At 45.9% G+C, this 23666-nt stretch overlaps 1 protein-coding gene across 1 annotated transcript in view; it reads left to right on the top strand.

Annotated features, from left to right (window-relative positions):
- VOPP1 (VOPP1 WW domain binding protein) overlaps window positions 1-23666 on the top strand; it is a 108245-nt gene that overhangs the window by 67014 nt on the left and 17565 nt on the right. Inside the window, exons 3-4 of the mRNA XM_021703715.1 lie at window positions 10017-10094; window positions 14863-14999. Of these exons, the coding sequence (XP_021559390.1) occupies window positions 10017-10094; window positions 14863-14999 (215 nt within the window). The remainder of the gene's footprint in view (window positions 1-10016; window positions 10095-14862; window positions 15000-23666) is intronic.

Here is a 23666-nt window from a genome sequence, read left to right as displayed (position 1 = left end):
CAGATGTTTAGTATTGAAACTGACCAGAATATGTCTGTTATTTTGGTTGTGATGATTGTCCAAACACCAAACTGCACGTATTAAATGCAGATATGATCTGCCATGTTATGCCTTCATAAGGCTGAAAATGAAAAATTTCATTAATGAATTGAAATAATGAAAAATTTCATAATGAAAATGAAAATGAAAAATTACATTAAAAAAAAAGAAGATAGTAGGAAGGAAAAAATGAAGGGGGGCAGATCGGAGGAGGAGACGAACCATGAGAGATGATGGACTCTGAGAAACAAACTGAGAGTTCTAGAGGGGAGGGGGGGTGGGGGGATGGGTTAGCCTGGTGATGGGTATTAAGGAGGGCACGCTCTGCATGGAGCACTGGGTGTTATATGCAAACAATGGATCGTGGATCACTACGTCAAAAACTAATGATGTATTGTATGGTGACTAACATAACATAATAAAAAAAAGAAAATAATAAAATAATAAAAAAGATTGCTATAGGAAGGTAGAATTGGTGATGAGTAGTAGATTTTAGGATGATAGACTCAATTTTGGGCAAGAGATGGCTGTGACTCACTGATATGTGTTTGGAACTGTTGCTTCAGGGGTTAGTGGGAAACCTGAAATGTCACAAAGATCACATATGACCTTGTTTAGGAGGGAAGAGGCAGGGATAGTCAGGGTGTCTATATACTTAAGAAGCAAACTGAGATTTTAAAAGGGCATATGGCGGGGTGGGGCGATGGGTTAGCCTGGTGATGGGTATTAAAGAGGGCACGTTCTGCATGGAGCACTGGGTGTTACACGAAAACAATGAATCATGGAACACTGCATCAAAAACTAATGATGTAATGTATGGTGACTAACATAATACAATAAAATTTTTAAAAAAGGGCATATGGGAAAGTGGAGGCTTCGGGAGAATCATCTAGAAGAGATTTTTAAAGGGTTATTTTGTGATCGTTTACAACCAATTAGGGTTTGCCCCTCTGATGTCCTGTGAGGTTGGGCTAATTTTTTCAAAGAGACCGTAAGACTGGGAGATCTGTGACTTGACAGTGTGCCTGAGTTTCATGGGGACATTTAATAGCCTCTTACACAATAGCTCAACAGTAAGGGAATTCTGATCGAAATAAATAGGCCAGTTAGGTGGATTCGTAACTGGTACAAGAGCTGTACTTATAAAATGAAGATTAATAAAATACCAAAATGGAAGGAAAGTGTCTAATGGAGTTCACCCTTCACTCCATCCTCAATACTTTGTCACTGATTTGAGTGACAGTGTGGAAGTCATGTTGTAGCGATCATACTCACAGGTTGTAGGGAGAGGAGGTAGGTCTTGGATCCATTCTTCCTTCTTTCCTTTCTAAGTGAGTATGTAATTCAAATACCGCTTTCTTTTTATCCAGGCAGTGAACTGATCTGATTGGTGTCTAGGACAGCTGATTGGAAGACCACTTAGTGGCGGGTTGGTACTGCACCTGCGAGCATGCTCATGCTCCCACTCCTCCTGCATGGTGCTCAATTTTCGTGCATGCCCCTGCCCACCCCCCAACATTCCATGCGGCCAGGCCACGAATCACTTACTTAGCAGGGTGGGTTTCTTTTTTTCTCTTCCTTTGATTTTCTTATTCCAGGCAGCCTGTTGGACTTTGGGAAGATCTCTGGTTCTAGATTTCAGCATTAAGGTGTGGAAAGAGTGCACTTCATGGGCAGGCCCACGCCTCATTCTCCTTCCACCTGACCTTACTGTGGCATTATTGGCTGCTGCCATGCCACGTCATCTGTTGCGGGGTCGATGCGGACAGGAGGAGCAGAATGGGCTGGGTAGTGACACTTGACTCGGATTCCTGGGTCCCAAGAACACTTGACTCGGATTCTTCCATTTAAGTGACAGAAAACTAGAAGGAATAGTGAATGCTTGGAGGGACGGAATGAGGTTCCACAAGCTCCTGACTGACTGAAACAATGGACCAGAGTTCAGACGTGAAATTTAATTATAGATAACTCTTAGATCCTGTACTTAGGCACTGTAGCGCTATAATACAGGATGGGAAGACCTAACTTACTGACTGAAAAAAGCCTGGAAGTTTTAGCTGATGGACTGTCATTATGACTCAGCTGTGTTCTATGGTTGCTAAACATGTTAATACTATCTAAGGCTGCAGTAAGTGTAAAAATGAGAGTGAGTGGCCATTCTTCCTGAGGATAGGAAACGGAGACTGTACGAAAACTGTACTTAACACTCTCCTGGAGAAGAACACTCTGGAAGCCATGAGAATTCTTTCAGACATTGACAGGGCCACTCCTTCTGTGATGGCACTGTGAGGCGGGAATTGGACCGGTGAGGGCCAGTCATGGATTCTACCTGAGGAGGAATGCCCTGAAACCATGAAAGGCATATACTTTCAGGATCCTGCAGTAGGGAGTGGGCAGCCTCTGTGTGAGGAAGTGGAAAGGAAGGTCCATCGCGGCCTATGGTCAGAGGCCAGCGTCCTCCATGCGAGTAAGGCACAGAGCTCTTGAAGAGATGGGCCAAGGAGATACCCCAGGGGCATCGGGTATGCTGAGGACCAAGCTGACCTCTGCTCTGTGCCCTCAGAGTTTTACTTAGCTCTTGGAGTTCTCTCCAAACATTGTGGAGCTGTGTTTCGTTTTTCTAAGGAGTCCAATTTCTCACAGGTTCCCGATAATGCTGAATGCATTCCCTGATTCTGACTCAGTAAGTCTTCTTCGGGCATCCGCCGTGTGCTTTGCTCTGTGGGAGCAAACAGATGATAATAAAAGTAGTGTAAGAAGCAACATGAAGTATATGATTCGGGAGCCCAGATCACCTGTCATACTAAGAAGCTTGAGGTTGGATGAGGAAAATGAGTTGTACTGGCAGAGACTTAAAGGAAGGGAATGGTTCACTGAGACTTAATCCAGCAGGTGATGGGCTAGATCGGCATTTTAAATGACATGATGTTGATGGGAAGTTACTTAAAACTCTAAAGTTGTCATTTGTTAACCATGCCCTGTTCTCTGTTGAACACTAAAAAAATGAACAGACCCCACAAATTCCATCTCTAGACCTCCACCCTGAATACTTAACTCATAATTTTAATTGTTCTACCAGATGGCTGAGATGATTTTCCATGAATCAGTTTAAGTATTAATGACCATTTTATGCCACATGGAAGAGTTAACATATCAACATCTGGTCATTTTTCTTTCCTACAGAGATTTTGTGACTTCATTAGTATTGAGCATTCCCTACTCTGGGATGTGACCCTTTTCTGCTCTTGAGATTCAGACTCAACAGCTAAGAAAACATGTGTCCAGTGGCCAGACCCACTTCCCTCCTGGACGGTGCCAGGTGTGGTGTGTGATTACTTTGCAGACTCCTGAAACTCCCAAGGGCGCCATCCTGTCATATTTGCATTTCATCACTGCTATGACACATTTCTAACTCCAGTCTCATGCTTCCTTTTACATTATGTATCCTCAGGACGTCAGCACCTATCACTTACTGGACGAGAGAGGCTGGACAGTCTCATTCTGTCTCTGTAATGTACTTAATTACGAATTAACACCCCCTTCTCTGACCTCCTCAGAAATTTGTGTTCGGATCCTGGGATACAGTGAAGAATACCTGGCTAACAGGAAGCAATTCCAGGAACCCAGTGCTGCTGATGTACATGCTGTTTTTACATCTTTGAAGCAGTGGTGTGTGTTTTAGAGTCCTGGACTTAAAATTAGTTATGTTGAGGAGTGGATTTACTTAAAAGTAATGTTTGTTCCTTTCTACTGCAAGTCTGAGAGGTGGCACACAGAGTAGAACAAGAAGGAAAATTCCATTCTGTTGTCTCCACCCTGATTTTTTTCTGCGTCCAGCCTAGTTAGTCTTTAGCTGTCTTTCGGAACATCAGTGCCATTTCAGGCTTAGGCACTGGGAGCTCTAGACCTGATGTGTCAGATGATGGCTTATTTAATGTGCTGGCCTGCCTGCTGATGTTTACTACTTTTTATTCAGCTCAGTGTTACACTTAACTTTCCTTTTGTAATCACAGCTGTTTGGAATGCCAGTAGGTGTGTTCTGAGGGCTCCCATTTGCCAGCAGGTTCACTGGGGGGAAAGTAGCAGAAAGAAAGGGGGTAATAGTGTCACCCCATGAGTAATTACGTGCTCCTTCAAGAGGTTGGCACTCATCAGCATCCACACTGGGAGCCAGTCCAGGATTGCTGATGAGCCAACAAGTACACTTGGAGTGAATGGGCCTTCAGCTAAACAAGGGAGCATAAAGCTTGCTCTGTTTTGAGGAAAGAAAGCAGATAATCAGTTGACAACAAATATTTACTGCTAGTGTTCCAAATTTGGATCCTGAAAAGAGCTAGAGCACTTAGATGTTGAATCTTGCCAACAGCGAGTAATTTGAATTAGGAACTCAAAATCATTATCCTTCTATCTCGATTCTCAGGCTGAGGGGAGTGTGTGTGTGTGTGTGTGTGTGTGTGTGTGTGTGTGTGTGTGTAGAATTTGAGACAAGAGGCTTATAGAGGTTCATGTCTTACGCGTTTTTTTTTCTAACCTGGGAAATAGGATGCCGCAGGGGCTTAGGTTTCAAAGTAGCAAATGCTTGCTTGTAAGTATAGCTGTGAAGGGGAAGCATTTTATCAAATTCAGCTCTTGAAAGATGATCCATTCACCAAATGTTTATCCCTATACCTGCTTTCCTTTTTTTTTTTAACCAAGTTTACATTTACCAGAATTGGATGGACTCCCTGAGTATACCTTCAGCTCTGAACTGTGCCCGAGGCAGCTCTTGTTATAGTTAGGGGCAAAGCCCAGAGGGAGGGACAAGGGAAACCTCATGGTGGCTGTAGAGCAATGGAGAGACGAACAGTCTCATTTCTCATAAGCTGCAGGTAGGTATCTGCCATCTCTGTCCTCCAGCCTGCCACAGCCACCTCCTGCCCTCCTTCAGGGGGTGCTCATAAGTAGGCGGGTGAGCGGGGGCATTCCCACTGAGAGGGCCTTCATGAGAGTTGCCTCTTCTAGAATTTGATCATTGCAAGACATCTTTCAGTAGAATTAGGAATAAAAATGCAACAGCCATTTGACCAGTGTCACCCAGGCAGAGGTCATGGGGGACCTAAAAACAGGTTTTAGCCCAGCACCATTGACAGCAGGAAGTAACCTTCTAGTTGGACCTGAAAGCTGCCCTCAACCTACCAGGAGGACGAAAGAAGCTCATCTAGACACAACAGAAACTTGAGCTGGTCCGCTTTGGGGGCTCACGCAGCAGAAGCTTTGAAGAAATACCCTCTGTGTTGCGACCTAGCACACACATATCTGTATGGGTGTATATGTGAGCCAAAGGTCAGTTTCACAGAATGGTTCTTATATGTGATGCCCTCTGATTTTTTTAAATCAATCTTTACCTTTATAAAATGGGTATCACAACCTACTAACTTGATTTCACAATCCACTAGTGGGTCACAGTAGTTGAAAAACACTGTTCCGATGAATAATATTGTGTACCACTGGTAATTCTTTCCAAATGAACGTCATACTCTTACCTAATATCACATCTTACTGCATTATTTCTGTCTTTTATGATTAAGTTATCTGCCAGTTGTAGAGTTATTGGTATAGGGCGGTAGAGGCATTTTGGGGAATCTCTGGTCAATATACAGTTCCAAAGGAAGAACCCCTACAGGCATTATGAAAGAGTGGTTGCTGAATTTCTCTCTGTAGGCTCTGTCCCGGGGACCCACTGCCATTTGCCTGAGGATTCAGTGCTTGGTTCACATTGTCTGAGTTTCTGTAGTCTTGCTGAATATCCCTCCTTTCCCTCCCACTTCCTCGGGGCTTGATTTGCCCTCTGGGAATGGCTCTCACCACATTAAACTTCACCTTCACCTTCTGCATCTTCTCAGCCTCTTGCTGGTTCTAAGGCATCCCTTCACTGCCTTCCTTCTCTGCCTTCTCTTTGTCTCTTCCACTTGGTTCATTCACATGAGCTAAATGGTTATGGAGTCACTCTTAATGGGTATAGTTACCACACACAACGTCACTGTAATGGCTCGGTCCATAGCAGCTTGTAAAAGCAGGGCCAAGGAAGAGTAGGCAAACCAAGTGGGGACAAAGGAGTTACCCTTTGGTAATGGAAGACTCGGTATTACCCGAGAGGCGGCGTCTGTGCCAAACGCTTTCTCGAAATGCTGGCCAGGTCCATTCTTGGCTTTAGCAGATAGTGCCCTGGACTGAAAGGAGGCGTGATAGCCCTAATGCCTTGTTTTCTGAGCTTCTTTCAAACATGAGGCTAATAATACTTCCCTTGTGTGTGGATGCTCTGAGTGTTAAATGAGGTAAAGCACCTGACCTGGTACCTAGAATGTAAGAAGGGCTCTCATAACCTGTAAGCTTTGTTCTTATTTGTATTAGTATTCTATTGCTACATAATAAGCTACTACAAAGTTAGCAGAATGAAACTACATATATTTATTACCTTACAGATAATAAATAAATCTTATAAATAAATCTTATAAATAAATATAAGATAATTATCTTATAGATCACAAGTCTAGGCACAACAGCCACTAGGGGGTCCTTTGCTCTGGTTCTCACGAATCTGAAATCAGGAGTTGGCTGGGTCGTGTCCTCATCTGGGGCTTGGGGTTCTCCCTTGCAAGTTCAGGCAGGTTGCTGGCAGAATCCAGTTCCTGTGGTTGTCAGGCTGAAGTCCCCGTTCCCTTGCTGGCCGGTTGGGGGTTGCACCCAGCTCCTGGAGACCACCCCCAGTCCGAGCCACATGGCCCTCTTACCACACAGCAGCTAGTTCTTAAAGCCAGCAGGAGAGTCTTAATGTTACATACCACCTCATGTAGCATTCCATACTTGTGGGCATGGCCATTCCATCAAATTCATGGGATCCTCCACACTCGAGGGGAGAGGATCATGCAGGCCGTGTTCTCTAAGGGGTGGGGATATTTGGGGCCATCTTTGAATCCTACCCATCACAACATCACAGTTATCATGAATCTGTAAAGAGAAGAATCCTCAGCAATTATGTCAGATTCATGATAGAAAATAGTTTAATCTCCTTTGTTTACCATTAATTGTTTGAACACCACCTACCCTAAAAGCAGGAAGTCCTTTTTCTCCCTTGAGTGCTCCCCCCTTCTTCCACACAGATGTGCACAAACATGCACACGCACACACACACATGCACACACACTGGTCACCCAAGACCGTTGAGATTCTTGAGGAGGAGGGCACCAAGGAGTTGCTGTGGACAGTGCTGTGCTTCAGTGAGCAGAGTGTGCTGTTTGGGTGGTAGTGGGTCCTTGCTGGTCCAGCCCTGGCCCAGATGCCCCCAGCCCCCTGAACTGGGCATTTCGTTTCCCCTCACATTCTGTGCTTAACCGTTCTTTCCGACAATGCAACCACGGTGTGTGTGCGCTAGGACCGGAGGGCCGGCACTCCTCCACCAACGCTGAGGGCCTCGTGCCAGGCCAGGTCATTGCCAGGCTGGATTTCTGCGTGGTCTCCGCTCAGGTGTCACCTTCTCAGTGAGTCATCCCTGAACACCCTGTTTGAACTTGTATTACCTACCACCCCGTCTCCCTCGCTTTCAGCCTTCCAGCTTCTACTTTCGTTTTCACCGGAGTAGGACGTATTGCTGTCCAACACAGTTCATATTTTTCTTGTTTGTTTGTCTTTCTCTTCTAGAAAGAAAGCTCCTCCATGGCAGGGACTTCTATCTGGCTTTTCATTGTTCCACCCCCCAGGGTCCAGCAAGTTCCTAGTAGCACCTTGGTGGCTTTTTGATGGGTGCCTAGGTTGTAAGAACCAGCAGCGTTTTTTAAATTGTTTAATTCAAGTAGAATTCATATACGGTGTTATATTAGTCTCGGGTGTATAATATAATGATTCAACAATTCTACGCATTACTCAGTGCTCACCGCGGTAAGTGTACTCGAAATCTCCATCACCTGTCCCCCCAGCCCCCCATCCCCCTGCCTACCTCCCCCCTGGCAACCACCCGTTTGTTCTCTGTAGTTAAGAGTCTGTTTTTTGTTTGTCTCTTTTCTTCTTTGTTCGACCGGCAGCATTTTTAAGCACACACTTCTGTGCTCTGCTGTTTGTTGGTTGATTAAAGCAAGTTAAACAGATTACCTTCTGTCACCAACTTATGGGAGCATCCCATAGGAATCATAACGAGTTCTACCTAGTACGTACAAGTTCATGTTTGTGGGCTGTGGGAGGACTGGATGTGAATACGTGTATCATGTGGAGAACGTGTGTGTGCGTGGTTCTGGTGGTGGTGGTGGTGGTTCAGCAGGAGTCTCTCAGCTCAGTTTGTCCTTGAAATGATAGAGGATTTAGCAGCAGTCGGGTGCTGGGTGTTTAAAAACACAGACACAAGCCCTGGGAGCCAACCAAGGAGAAACGGCATTGGAGCTCAGCTTTGCTGAGTTTCACTGAACTCATAACTCTCCATCTCAACTGGTCTTCACTTATATTTCCTAGGGAGCTATCTTCTACACATTTTTCTTCATACAACAAGCTAATTTGTACTGGAATTACCTACAAATTCAGTGTCCAAGATCCTGGATCAAACTGTGTATTTCTCCCAGCTATTTTTTTTTTATTTGAAGTATTATTTTATTCCAAAAGGAAAAAAAAAATATTTCTGAACTGGCAACTATTTCAGCTAGAGTAAGCTGTGTTTTTAAAGCATGCTTTAAAAAAAAAAAATCAGATTTAGCACTCTCTTACTCCATACACATGGAATGTTTCCTACTTAAATTTTTAAGAGAAGAAAACTGGCAGGAACCTAGATCACAACTATATGATCGTGTAGTGTTATTGAGAAACAACCCACCTTGCTCCCTTTCCCCACCTACTACCGCTTGGACTCAAGTCACTGTAGTGAAAGTGTCTAAATACCAACGTGCAGAACCAAGGGGCTTCAGCTTTCATGGTAGTCTCTCTTTTCCAAAAAAAGGTTGGGGGGCGGAGTATTTTTTTTTTTTTTTTAAAGATTTTATTTATTTATTTTTTAGAGAGCGAGCGAGAGAGAAACAGCATGAGAGGGGAGAGGGTCAGAGGGAGAAGCAGGCTCCCCGCTGAGCTGTGAGCCCGATGTGGGACTCGATCCCAGGACCCTGGGATCATGACCTGAGCCGAAGGCAGACGCTTAACCATCTGAGCCACCTAGGCGCCCGGGGGTGGAGTATTAAAGGAAGCTAACGTGACTCTTTAGAGTCCGCACTGAGTCCTGAGGGCCTTGAATGGGCAGCAATTCCAGGGGAGGAACAGCCCCTGAGCACGGCCTGTGCCCTGCAGGGCCCCCAGCCTCAGGCACTACGGAGGGGCAGGGGCAGCAAGGACAGTCCCGTCGGCAGATTGTATAAGGATGATGGCTTTAAAACTTAAAGCGGCCCTGCAAAGGGGGCCTGGCCTCCCACCCACTTTACTGGGAAACTGCAAAAACTCAGTTACGGGAAACTGAGGCTCACAGAGGTTGAGTAACTTGTCAGAAGCCCCACAGCCATTAAGTGGCAAGCCCAGGACTACCCCTCCTATGTCATCTGACTCCGTAACCTCTGCTTTTAACCTCACTGGACTTGCCATGTGGTAGGGCCATCTCGTGACCTTCATCAGGGATCGGGCGCTGAGCAGGATCTAGGGCGCATGGACGCGGGTCTGTGGTTGAGCTTCCTTCCAGCTGCAGAGCTGATGGGTTTCGTGCTGGCCTTTGGTCACAGGCCTCACCAGAGGGAAGCCCCTGTGATCCAGCACGTGGAGATGTATAGGAGACACAGCACTTTGAATGACGCTCACTGCGTCCATCTCAGTACTTCCCGTTTGGGCGTCCGGACTGACAGCAGTCAGTCCCGCCAGTTTGTGATGTGACGGTGCCAGTCCCTTCCTTTGCCCTGAAATCAGCCTGGACCTCATGACTGGTTCAGTATTCCTTCCAAGCCGGACACTGACCCGCCTGTGCTGCCCCCTCTCTCCCGCAGATGCCGCCCCTACGAGGACTGCTGTGGTTCCAGGTGCTGCGTGCGGGCCCTCTCCATACAGAGGCTGTGGTATTTTTGGTAGGTCACAACTCTTCCTGGTCTCGAATGCTTTGCTCTCCCCCCCCATACCCCCTCCCCCAGGGGCTCTGCCACACTCTGTATTATCACATCACCTTCACCTGAGCTCTCGGTCTCAGGGACAGCCTCAGTCAAGAAAACAGTTACGTTCAGCTTGGCTTCGTGACAAGCACTTCTGCTCACAGAGTTTGCAGAAAGCTCGTTCCCATTTTCACAGGCTGTGGCCGGGAAAGAGGAGTTAATCTTTTGGAAGGTGGGCGGGATGACAGCGTTGTCCTTCAGCAGCTGCTTCGCCAGTTGCCGGGATGGAACTGAGGATGACTGTCTGAAGGACTCGGAGTTAGCGAATCTTGGTACAACGTTTCTGCTGCCTGAAGGCCGTTCCCATTCACGCTGTGTCAGCCGAATCTTAACTTTCAGGACGGACAGCCTGCTGATGATCTTCCAGCTCTGCTGAGGGAGATCGGGAGCTGTCTGAAGTCTGTAAAATTCTGCCTTGAGAGGGAGTGAGGGAGTATTGCTGACAGAGCATCCCAGAAGGATAGGGGTGCAGTTTCCATTAATGGGAACCCCCCGTGCATTGCCCTCCTCAGGGGATGCCCGTTTAGGGGTATGTCTGAAAATGTACTTGACTCTGTAGATGAGAGATACTGCTTCAGATCTCAGGGTTGGCAGGGCATGGGCGGGAGAGGGTTTGCCTAAACCAAAAGAGCATTTGATCAGGGAAGACGCCAGTACGTGGGATTCCACATGTCACGTTATCTTTGATAGGAGAGGTTGCTTTCCTATCACTGTCCCTACCTCCTTGATGGGGCATCGGGCATTTGGGGGCTCAGCTCACCTGTCACATCTGGCCCTGGCCTGGCCTCCCTCAGAGCTGGCTTGGACATCCCCTGTCTTGATGTCACTGCTTCTGGCAAGCCCTACTGAACCAAGTGCCATGTTGGTGCCTAAAACTCTGTAATAGAAGGTAAATTTTTTTTAGCCTAAGATTTTCTAAATGTAAACATCTCTGGGTGCACTTTAAGGTGGAGTGGACTAGTACCAAAGCGGGGGACAGGAGGACCGGGGGCGGGCCCTTTCAGAGCTTTGCCTAGCTTCATGCATACTTGCCCTCAGAATTTTCCTCCATGGGGCCTTGTGTAGTAGAAGGAGACAGGACCGTCTGGGGCAAGAATCCTGAAATAGGAAGTTTTGCCAGGTTGCCATCAAGTGAGGGGTGCCAGATGCCAGAAGATGTGGCCAAGCTCTTAGTGTTGATATTCTGACAACAGGTTCTAAAGTGGGGATATAGCCAGAGAACACCTTGAGGTATAATTTTGAGGTGCCCCAGCTGAAGTCAAAGAATGCCTGGGTTCTTTCTGCTCAATGCATTCCTTCTCTTGGTAAACATTAAGTGTCTGGTATGCACCAGGGCCCCATGGAGAGGCACTTACAGTAGTCAGGCTCCTAAAAGAGACAGATGTCTAAGTAGGTAATTATATGTGGAAAGTTTTATTTCTTTTTAAAGATTTTTTATTTATTTATTTGAGAAAGAGAGCATGAGCAGAGGGGAGGGGCAGAGGGAGAAGCAGACTCCCAGCTGAGCAGGGAGCCCGATGCGGGGCTCTGTCCTAGGACCAAGATCACGACCTGAGCCGAAGGCAGACGCTTAACTGACTGAGCCACCCGGGCGCCCCAGTGTGTGGAGAGTTTTAAACCAGTGTTCTGGAAACGCAAAATGGAGCCTCTGATGCCAGAGAAGTTGGGGAAAGCTTGCAAAGCTTCTGACCGGGTCTCAGAGAGGGTGTTCTGTGCAAAGGGACCAGCACATCGATGGGACGGAGACATAAGAAGAGCCAGTGTGATGCGAGAGTGGCAGGAAATTCATGTGGGGGGGCAGGTGTTTGGGGGAGAGGGACAGGGGATGTGAATATGGAGCTGGCCGTGGAGGGAAGGAAGGGCTGCCCTCCAACCTGGGTCCCACCTTGTTTTTGAGGAAGTCTGTCTCCTCACCATAGAACAAAGGTTTTGGAGGAAAATGCTTTCAAAAGTCCCTGCCAGTTCTGAAATCTTGAGTAATCTTTAACTAGCACAGCCTGAATGAAATCACTGGGATTAGAAAACTAGACCAGTAGCACCCTTGGTAGAGCTGGGAAGCACACTAGAAAGGAGTAAAACCTGGCAGGGTTAGCACGGTGCATGAGCCCTGCTCCTGGGGGCTCCCACTCAGGGGATCTGGATGCACCTGGGTCTGCGTAGTAGTTCAGGGAGAGAACCACGTGCTGGGGGGAGGGCAGAAAGAGATTGGAAAAAACAAATTGAATTGAACAAACCAGCTTACTTTTGATGATAGAAAAGGCAGAAACTTCCTCTCTTAATCATTGGAAAGCTCCCCAAACCTGCTCAGCAATCAATCTCTAGTACTTCAAAGAACTGCTTTTCTTACTCTACCACTCCTTTTCCCTGAGGTCCTGCTTCTTTCTTTCCTTGTTCCTATAAGCTCATTTCCCTGTCCCTTACCAGTTTCTCTCTTAAAATAAGTTCTTTCAGACCCATATTTCAGTGAGGAATGAATCTGATGATAATTGATACCGAGGCTGGCCATTGGTCTCCTGCCGTGTGACTTTGTTCTGTCTCTGCCTTGTACTTACTTGCCATCAGTCTAAAGTCTGAGGTGCAATATCGTTCTTATTTGGCTAGGAGAAGAAGAATTCCATTTGATAGTGTAATCCACATTTCAGCTTATCTCCTGGAACAGACCCATATCTCAGATGGCTTCTGCATTTTCCAATCCAGGGAGCCTGGGGGTGAGTCTCTTGGGAGTGAGTGGTAGTGTTATTTGAAAAGGTAAACCCTTATATACAGTCAGCCTCTCTGTGCTTTATATTCCTGCTCAGATACTTACAGTTGGACCCACTGTTGAATGTAAGATTATAATTGAGTCCCCCCGAGGGAAATTAGTTTTAAGAGCTGAAACAGTTCCCTTTGTGATTCCAGCATCCCAGAGCTGAGATGCCAGGCCCCTGCGCAGTAGGGATTTCTTAGCTCCCCAACACTGCAGCCCACAGCCATCCCCTGGGGCCTCTTGCTCACCCAGCTCCCTGCTGGGGCGCAGTTGCTGTTCTTTCCCCCCAGAACGTGCTTTTCCTCCTCTCCAGCTTGCCTCTTTCTTTCCATCCTTCAGAACTCAGCTCAGATGTTGAAGGGAAAGAAGTTTTTCCGATTGCCTCACTATAACACATACCCTTGTTTAAAACCTCTTGTTGCACTGACTTGTATGCTTAAAAATGGTGGAGACGGTCAACTTTACGTATGTAACAGACACACACACACACACACACACCCCTATGATTGCACCTTCGTTTTTCTTTCATAGCACTTACCAGAGTTGTAAATCACTGATTTTGTAACTTTATGTTTTGCTGTTTCCCTCCTCTACCAGAACTCAGGTTTAACTGGTGGGGAGGGACTCACCTTACTCTCTATAATGCACAACATGGTGCTGGGAGCAGAGCAGCTGCTTAAAAATTGTTGAATGAATAATAAATTAGAAGACAGGTCAGAAAGCCACAATTTCAGCCCTTTCCTGAATCATTTCCTGTCTTGTGCCTCTGATCTTTCTTCCTACTCCATGTTCCAAGGTTGTCCAGTAAATACTTACTGACTGACTGATGGACTTACACTTAGCATCATATTAATATTCTTAAAATCTTTATTGTCTGCTTTTTTCCTAAATTTCATTTATCTGTGGTCAGATGCCTTTAACCATGATGCAGCGTCTCTGCTCCATGTTCATCTTTCACAAGGCAGTAAGCTGCCCACATAGTGTGGGTATATTGGGTGAGGTTCTGGAAGATTCCATGAGTCCCATAGTAATGTCAGAGTTTCCCAGCTATGTGTATGTACAGGACAGACAGCTTGGCTCTTCTCAGAATGACTTCCCTAGTTTCTAGAAAGACAAGGTACAGCGCAAATGTGAGGTGGGAAGAAGCCGTTTATCCATTTGTCTGTCATTTATTAAATGCCAGCAACATGACAGTCTCTGAGAAGTCTTAGATGAGTTGGACAAAGATCCTGTCATTAAAGCAGTCAGCTCTGCTGTTTGTTAGACTTTAAGGTCACAGTAGGAGAACGGCAGCCATACTTAGAGATTTCACATCGGCAGCTTTTTTATTGACTGTATTTCCTCTAGTCCTGTAGGTTTTCTATAATTAAGGTGTGCTCTAAGAAGGCCACCATTTAAAATTTCTTTGTCAATATTCATGTAATAATGGAGAGAAAACTGCTAGGAAGGATAAAAGTGCTTATCCTTGTTGCTTTCCCGGTGAAGCATGGGAAGTGGGGGACATGGACCGTGAGGCAAAGCTGGATCAGCCACGGCTTGCATCCAGATGAGATTGAAAAGGCATCTCCCGTTTTGACTAAAACTTTTGAGTTGAGGTCAGGGCCATGGACAGGAAGGGATTGCACCAACCCTTTGAAGGCAGCTAACCATTTGGAGCATTTTGAGACAGAAAGCTCACTTAGCTTCTCAGTGTGAGTGAGTCCTGTTCAGGGGCGTCCCAGAAGTCTGACACCCAGAAGCCCAGGTGTCATCCACCCAAGAATGTCCTGGCAGAAATGTCAGGGGAAGGCCAGCCTGAGAAGCCGGGTGCTGAGCCCCTGTGACCCCTGCATCGCGAGTCCCTGTGCGCGGACCCCCGAGTCCTAGGGCCTTTGAGCCTTTGAGCCCGGGCCAAGCCACTGTCTGCCCTGAGCACCACCTCACCACTGTGCTCTTGCTCAGGTTCCTCCTGATGATGGGCGTGCTCTTCTGCTGCGGAGCCGGCTTCTTTATCCGGAGGCGCATGTACCCCCCGCCGCTGATCGAGGAGCCTGCGTTCAACGTGTCCTACACCAGGCAGCCCCCGAACCCCGCGCCAGGTCAGCCCGCCCCTCTGTCCTTGTCTCTCCTCTCTGCAGTGTTTGTGTCCCCTGCAAGCATTTGAAAAGGTCCCTGCTACCACATGTGCTAGAAGAAAAAAATTCAGGCCATGTTTATTCATTTAAGTTCTGAGGATCAACCTTACCATGCATTTGTGCTGATGAAAAGTGCAGCATCTATTAGATTGTATTTCTGTGACCTCGTATTCTTCCCTAAATAGTGGTATGCCTTTTATGCATATTTATGCAGTTCATATATGCATATCGTTTGCTCTTTTTCCTTAAAAATCATTCCATGTATAAATTTCTATGTACAAACAATAGTGTCCCTGTTATTTATAATGCATCTGGACTAAATATTAATTATGCCACTTTAAATGGTGATTTGCTCAGATATTCTGTCATTGCTGATCATTTGTTTTGTTTTTTATTCATTCATTCAACAAGTATTTATGCAATTTACTAGTATTCTGAATACTTATAAACAGTGCGGCTGGAGACATTTCTGTACAAGTTACATTTGGCCTAGTTAGGGAACATTACCCAAAGTGATGCCACAGAGTCAGAAAAAAGTAGTGGTTTCTTAATTCTTACAAAATTGCTTTAACTATCTAAAAACTCTCAAGGACTCTGGTGGGCGAATTCAAGCTTCCCTTGGGACACAGGCTGGTTCCCTATTTTTGACATTATATGTGAGATGTTTTCCTTCCCTTTGAGGGAACCTCCTGCGGAGGAAGGGATAGAGGGGTGGTTAGGCATTGCTCATTCGAGTTCCTGTCCTTCGGCCACTGTGTGCTGAGGTCATCACTCCCGTGCACCCTGCTCTCCTGCTGTCTGTCACAGTTGCCCCCTGGGGAGCGGAGGGCAGGGGTTTTCTCTATTGATTGCACACCACAAGTAGACAGAATTCTAGGAGCAGTTCCTGCCATGGTTTTTACATCCTAGAGATGTGCTATACAGTGTACTAGGGTTTATAGTTAACAGCACTGTTAACTTAAAATTTTGTGAAGAGGGTAGATCTTACATTAAGTGTTCTTATCATCATCATAATAAATTTGGAGGTAATGAATAGATTTATGGCATATATTGTGGTGATGACTTCACCATATATATTTATCTCTAAACTGACCACATTGTATACATTAAATACGTTCAGCTTTTTGTATGTCAGGGATAACTCAAAAAAGTGGTTTTTTTAAAAAAAAAAAAAAAGAATTAGGGGAATTTAGTGTAAAAAGTTTTCTCTCTCCTGTTCACATGGAGGACGTGCTGTTCTCAAGATGCAAAGGGAGTAGAGATGGACATTTGTTGATTAGTTCTTTTACACCAGATACTCCCCAGTTTTTTTAAAAGAATAATCTTTAATTATTTTTCTAAATGTTACTAAAAGATCTGAGTATGGATTTTCCTTAACAGTTTAGAGGTTGCTGTACTTAAACTTTCAATCAGGATAGTATGACTTTTCACATGTACATGGATTTTATTCTTTCGTATTTGGAAATATCTGAATAGCTTCAAATGTACTCTCTAGCATAGGGTGAGGTGCAGATTTTCAGTTAAAATTGGGGAGGGCGCAAAATTAGATTTCATCTGGATTAATTTGAGTCAGTCCTTTGATTTTTTTTTCTTTTCCAAGAACGAAACAGTAAATCAGAGAAGTGGGCCAAACATTTACAAATTTCATCTTCTTCTTTCTGTTATCACTATGTCAATCTGTAGTGCAGGGAAAAGCAGTCCATGTCCCACGTGGCCACAAATGCAAGATGCCACATGTCCTTTGTCCACGGTGCTGGCCAAGTGTCAGGTCTGCCGTCCCTTTCCTATCAGGGTGAATGCGGTGAGCAGGTGGAGCTCCCAGCTGCCTGCCACGTAATTCCCCTTGAATGTCTATGTGGTCTCAGTATTTCCAAATGAGAACGCTCTATGTCCCCCACGTGCCATCTTTCCTCCTCCTGCCTCTTTTCTGCATCTCGGTGCACCCTGCCTGGGGTCCTCAGTTCCGTTACCAACCACACCCAGTAAATAGGTATCAGATCCTACCAGGTCTTATTTCAGACCCTTACCCCTGAGCAATGGCTGCTGAAAGTTTCGCAGTCACTGATATCTTCTAGCTCTTTGTCTACCACAGTGCCACCAGAAAGTTCTTTATAAAAAAAATAAAAAGCACGTAGGTCATGTTATTCTTTGGCTTTAAGGTTCTCTGCTGGCTCACTTTGCTCCCTGCAAGTCCACACTCCTTAGCCAAGGACTCAGAAGCCTTTACAACCTCCTCCCTCCCCCCATGGCCTTCTGCTCAGTGCCCTGTGTGAGCCACCGGCTTTCTCAAGCCCTGCCGTCTCATGAGATCCTGCACATGCCCTCTGTCTGCCTGGAAAATGCCCCCTTAGTGGAATTGTCCCAGGCCCTTCATTGCCTTTCTCTCCTGGGTGCTTTGCCAAGTGCTTTAACAGCATTGATTGTTGTGAGTTTTAATCCCTTGTGTATACTTTGGTCCCCGCACTGAGCCCTGCTTCAGTAGGATTTACATCTCAGGCACCAGGCGGCTGAGTGCACTGGTCAGCCTGGGGTCAGGATTTACTGTGGCCGCCCTCAGAGCCTGGAGCCCTGGCCGGCTTGAAGTGCTCACTCAGCCCATGGATACTGCACAGCTGCTGTGCAGCAGGGACATGGGACACCGCAGCGAGCCTGGGTTCCAGCCCTCACCCACCGGCTTTGCATTGCGTAGTTTGCACAACTGTGTGTGAGAGCCTGTGTGATTGTACAAATGACTATCTAGTCACCAACCATGGTGAGACCTGTGGCAGAAAAGGTCAGGATGCGGGGAAGCCATGTATGTGGGAGGCTCTCTGCAGTATGGGTAGATGGGAACGAATGTCTAAGTGGGGGTGAGCGGGGGAGGAGTGAGGGGCCGGGAGGTGGGCAGAGAGGCTCCCGTGGTCTTCCTTTCCCACCAGCCTTTAGCACGCCCCCAGGTCTCTGGAGCTGCAGAGCTCCAGCAGCTGTTGTCTGTCCTGTGACCACAACCCCCCCCACAGGACACTACTGAAGGTGGCATAGATGTAGGAGGGTCCCCAGTACAAAATTGTCCCTTTGTAGACAGCGGAGAAAGACCAGAAACGCCAGGGAGCAGCTGTTGGGGATGAAACACAGGCTCTTAAGCGTCTCGGGGAGTGTGGTTCGACCCTGTGCTACCTTGTGGTTGGAGGCGTTCAGAGAAGTGGGGGCCATTCATTTTCCTCCAAGACCTCCCATGATGCATCCACACTGGAGCTGTGTCATTGACCACCTGTCGAGAGACACTGACTTGGGTGCTCCTACCTGTCTGCAGTGAGTCATCACCATCTTTCTTACATTTGTTATAGCAGTATGCAATCGCCAGTCCCAAAATATAGCAGAGCATCGAACGAGAAGAGGGTTTGCTCGGGTTCTGTGGGGGTTGGGCAGTTTCCGTAATTGCACTGCAAGATCAAGGTCTGTGTCATTTGGTCACAGCGCTGAGCTTGGAAGCAATGTAAGTCCTTTGATTTGATTCTTTAGAACTAGTCATAAAAAAAAGGGGGGGGGTCTGTTGGCTTTTTAGTGATTCCGGTGGAGACACCCATCTCATGCTGTCGGTGGGCTTCATCCCCTCTGCAGCACGTTGTTGAGATCCTGTAATGCTCAGGACACTGTGCCCCTGGGGATGTGCAGTGGGAGAAGGCCATGCAGGTCTCGGCAGCGTAGGAAGAGAAACTCAGTGAACTAACATTATGTGGTGGGTTCACAGGATAAATATTACGCCCAGGAATAGACTGCTCAGTGCTCAGGAAAACACACGTGTTTGTGGATTTGCTGGGGTGGCTCCATCTCTCTTCTGTTGGCCTGGGGGAGGGGAAGTGGATTCTGGTGAGCTTTGCTTGTTCGTGAAGAAGAAAAAGCGGCAGGTCTTAGAGAATCCATACTCATGCACAGGAGGACAGGGGGAGGGTAGCGGCTCATATCCTGGTTTGCAGAGGGGCACACAGCGGTGTTCCACCTGGGACCAGCATCCCAGTCCAGTGTGGCTGAGTGAAGAAGAGCAGAGCTACACATTGTAGAGATGGCTCCTAACTGGGGCACAGGGAGGACTGTGGCAGCATCGTGGCTTTAGGGGGCTGATACAGGTTGGAGCAAGACCCGGGGGAAGAGACCGACAAACTGGGTATGCAATTGAAGTTCAAAGGTAGGGCTCCCAGAAGAAACAAAGGCTGAGGCCCAAGGCCTCCCATTAGCTCATTTGGGCCTTGAGCTAGCTGAGGGGTGTTGGAGAAGCTGTGGTTTGGGGAACAAAAAGAGGCACCTGTACAGGGTGTTAGGAGGCCCAAGGTCTCTGAGATCACAGTGGGCCCCTGTCCTTTCTGAGTCCAGGTAGGCACTTTATCTGCAAAATGGAATCAGATTAAGAAAAGCACTCCTCGTTTTAGTTCGTCTTTATATACGGAGGTAGCCAAAATGTAACTGGAGAACGTCAGAGCTCCCTAAATGCTGTAGGCCCCCCCCCAAATCTTCCCACATCATGCTAACTGGCAGGGCCCATGGATACATCCTCCTGGGTAGAGGGGAAAGATAGACTTCCTTCCTTTATTCAGAAAACATGAGCTAACGGGCAGCCTCCACTGTGTTCATACAGGAAGAGAGGTAGGACCAAGATATCCTCACTGCTGCCCTTTAAGAACTTGTAGAAAGAGGGGGTTGGGGAAGAGGGTTAAAATGTATAAACTTCCAGTAATAAAGTAAATACAGTCTGGGGATGTAATGCACAGCATGGTGACTATAGTCAATACTTTATTGCTATTTGGAAGCTGCTAAGAGGGTAGATCTTAAAAGTTCTCATCACAAAGAAAAAAAGATGCAACCATGCAAGGTGGTGGATGTTAAGTAACTTATTGTAGTGATCATTTTGCAATATAAACATGTGTATCAAATCATTATGTTTATATCTTAAACTTATACAATGCTCTGTGTCAATTACACCTCCATAAAACTGGAAGAAGAAAAGAACTTTTAGAGCAATAGGAAAAAAAACATAAAAACCTTGGCTAAAGCAGGGCTGTGGGTCTGGAGGATACCAGGGGCTGGATTTCAGGAAACCCTGAGTGGTGGTCTCAGCTGAATTTGGTGTGCACGAGATGAATGTAGGGAAGGGGGGGCTAAAGGGACCACCAAGAAGAAGATTCAATTATGGCCTCTCTTCTTTATGGGATATTATGTGGTCACCAGAGTTAATAGTGAAGATCAAGGCCACGTAACTGTGGCAAGACAAGAATAAAGCTGTGTTTAGGGAGGAGGGCGGTCGGTGGTGTGTTATTTAGAGTGTGGATTCTGACTGTGTAATCACACACGCACAGAGAGAGATGCGAGAGAATAAGCAATTATGACATCTGTGGTGTTAATGTGGTTTGTTTTCTTTTAAAATGGTTTCCTTTAATACTGATTAATGTGACTAACACTTATTTAAAAAAATAATTTTATTATTTTTTAAATAATTAGGGCGAGGGAGGAGGTGTGGTTTTGAGATTACGGCCTCACAGCATGGAGTTCCTCCTTGCTAACCAGAAATATTTTTTCCAGAAAGTTCCATGTGTCTGTCTTTCTGATTTTCTGCTTCTGTGTCTTACTCTGTCATTCTTACTCTGATAATTCTTTCTAACTTTGATTCCAATCTTTCCTTTTCTATGACAACTCAATTGCTATTCTGTATGATTTGCATCACTCAGTTCATATAAGGTACATACATCTAGAATGTTCTACCATATAAAATTGGGAGTTTAATTTTTTTCCTGCCATTTGAAAATGTGAGGGTTTTTTTCCCCCTCATAAAAACATTTAATATCCTTAGCTACTACAGATAGATGACACACTTCACACAGAGTGCAATGCAAAAGGAAGGGCATTTTTTATAGCTTGCCCTGTTGGTAGGCAGTTCATATTGTTACTTTAATGACAGCAGTGTTCCCATCTATAATCTTTGATCATCGGGGACAGAAACTTCTAGCACATGTAAGTCTTCTGCTTATTATTTTCTGCTCTGCCAATGACAGAGCAGAGACAGAGTTTGATCCCCTTTTCTGCCCAGTGCAATTCTTAAAAACCACTCGTACTTGAGGGAAGATGACACGTGTCTGAAGTGTGCTCCTTACGTGGTTCCTAAGTGCAAAGCCAGTGGGACAGACTGTTCCCACTCACTTCATTTGCATTTAAGACCCTTAGATTACCTTTCAGGTCTGCTGCTTCATCTGTCCAGACTGCCTCCCAAGCCTGTCATCATGAACTTTTCTCCCTAAATGTATTCAAAATGGCTGTGATAGTCCTTTCAGAGCTGAATTAAGGGCAGACTTGGGCCAGACTAGACAGAGGGCTCCTTGTTGCAGAGAGGTCCCCAAATGATGTCTTGTACACACGCAGTCCCCTTCTGTCACCTGCCAATGTGTTTGAAGCGCATGCACTGTGTGCCAAGTGCCGTGCTTAGCCAAGTGCATACGGGGGAGATTAAACAGATGGCCCCTGCCTCTGGGCTCCTCAAGAAGGACAGCGAAGCAGAATGACAGCCGTAGTAACTCCTGACCTCTAATCTAACAGAAAAATGTGGAAGCTGTAGATCCTGAAGTTAAAAATTATGAAGTTTGAAATTTTTATTCTCTCATCTTACATATTCGGGTTGCATGTGGCACTTCAGCAAAAATGATACACAACATGCATTTTCCACCTGTTCTGCCTTTTACCTTTTCAGTTGACCTTTTATAAACTTTCAGTGTCCTCTGATACATTTCATCTTTTTTTTAGAAGACTTTTAATGTTTTGGGGAGATACTTTAAAATGTTTTTCTGCTTGCTCTTTGTTGTGTATTAATATTTTAACCCTTATGAAATACAAATCAAAACCACAGTGAGATACCACCTCACACCTGTCAGAATGGCTAAAATTAACAAGTCAGGAAACAACAGGTGTTGGCGAGGATGCGGAGAAAGGGGAATTCTCTTACACTGTTGGTGGGAATGCAAACTCATGCAGCCACTCTGGAAAACAGTATGGAGGTTCCTCAAAAAGTTAAAAATAGAACTACCCCATGACCCAACATTTGCACTACTAGGTATTTACCCAAAGGATACAAAAATACAGACTCGAAGGGGCACATGTACCCTGACGTTTATAGCAGTATTATCAACAATAGCCGAACTATGGAAAGAGCCCAGATGTCCATCGACTGATGAATGGATGAGGAAGATGTGGTATATATACATAGTGGAATATTACTCAGCCATCAGAAGACTACAGTCTTGCCATATGCAATGTGAATGAAGCTACAGTGTATTATGCTAAGTGAAATAGGTCAGAGAAGGACGGGATACCATATGATTTCACTCATATGTGGAATTTAAGAAACAAAACAAATGAATACATGCAAAGAAAAAAGAGAGGGAAGCAAACCATAAGAGACTCTTTTTTTTTTTTAAATTTTTTATTTATTTATTTGAGAGAGAGAGAATGAGAGACAGAGAGCGTGAGAGGGAGGAGGGTCAGAGGGAGAAGCAGACTCCCCGCCGAGCAGGGAGCCCGATGCGGGACTCGATCCCGGGACTCCAGGATCATGACCTGAGCCGAAGGCAGTCGCTTAACCAACTGAGCCACCCAGGCGCCCCCATAAGAGACTCTTTTTTTTAATTTATTTATTTGACAGAGAGAGAGATAGCGAGAGAGGGAACACAAGCCGGGGGAGTGGGAGAGGGAGAAGCAGGCTTCCCGTGGAGCAGGGAGCCCGATGCGGGCCTCGATCCCAGGACCCCGGGATCATGACCTGAGCCACAGGCAGACGCCTAACGACTGAGCCACCCAGGTGCCCCCCCCATAAGAGACTCTTAATGGCAGAGAACAAACTTGAGGGTTGACGGAGGGAGGTGGGTGGGGGGATGGGCTAGATGGGTGATGGACTTTAAGGGGGGCACTGGTTATGATGAGCACTGAGTGTTATATGTGAGTGATGCATCACTAAAATCTCCTGAAACCAATATTACATTATATGTTAACTAAACAGAATTTAGATAAAAATTTGAAGGAAAAAATATTTTAACCCTTGCATCTCTGTGGAGGAAAAGCTGTCAGGTAGGAAGCTAGGCTGGCTACTCATTTGACACCCATGAAGGTAATCATTATTACTGAAAACAAAGCAAGCTTAGCAGTGGGTATGTAGCCAACCAGGGGTATTTTATTAGTTCCCTTTGAGTTATCATAGGCAAACAAGAGAGAAAAATCATAGAAAATCACAGTATCCTACTGGTCATCGGGTTCTGCTCCACACCCTCAAATTGGCCTCCCGTCTGTCACCAGAAGCTTCAGTAAAAGAAAGCCAGCTCCAGCATTGCCTTTGCCATCTTTGGGCACTTCTGCCCAGCACTTTTGTTCATGAGGCTTCTACAAACTGGAGAAGCACATGATGGGGTGGAAAGGGGAAAGAACATGTTTGTCCCCAGGTTCAGTTAAAGACTGGCAAAGGGGTAGAAGGAAGTCGGTAATGCTAGTTTTCCACAAAAGGAACCCCAGTATTGAGTTTGACACCTTATTATGCATCTTTATAGTACCTACTCTTGGAATTAAAAGTAACATGTTGGGGCACCTGGGTGGCTCAGTCGATTAAGCGTCCGACTCTTGATT

Source organism: Neomonachus schauinslandi, chromosome 12 (assembly GCF_002201575.2).
Source record: "Neomonachus schauinslandi chromosome 12, ASM220157v2, whole genome shotgun sequence".
In the NCBI taxonomy this organism is placed as follows: Eukaryota; Metazoa; Chordata; class Mammalia; order Carnivora; family Phocidae; genus Neomonachus; species Neomonachus schauinslandi.
This window is presented reverse-complemented; position numbering and strand designations above follow the sequence as displayed.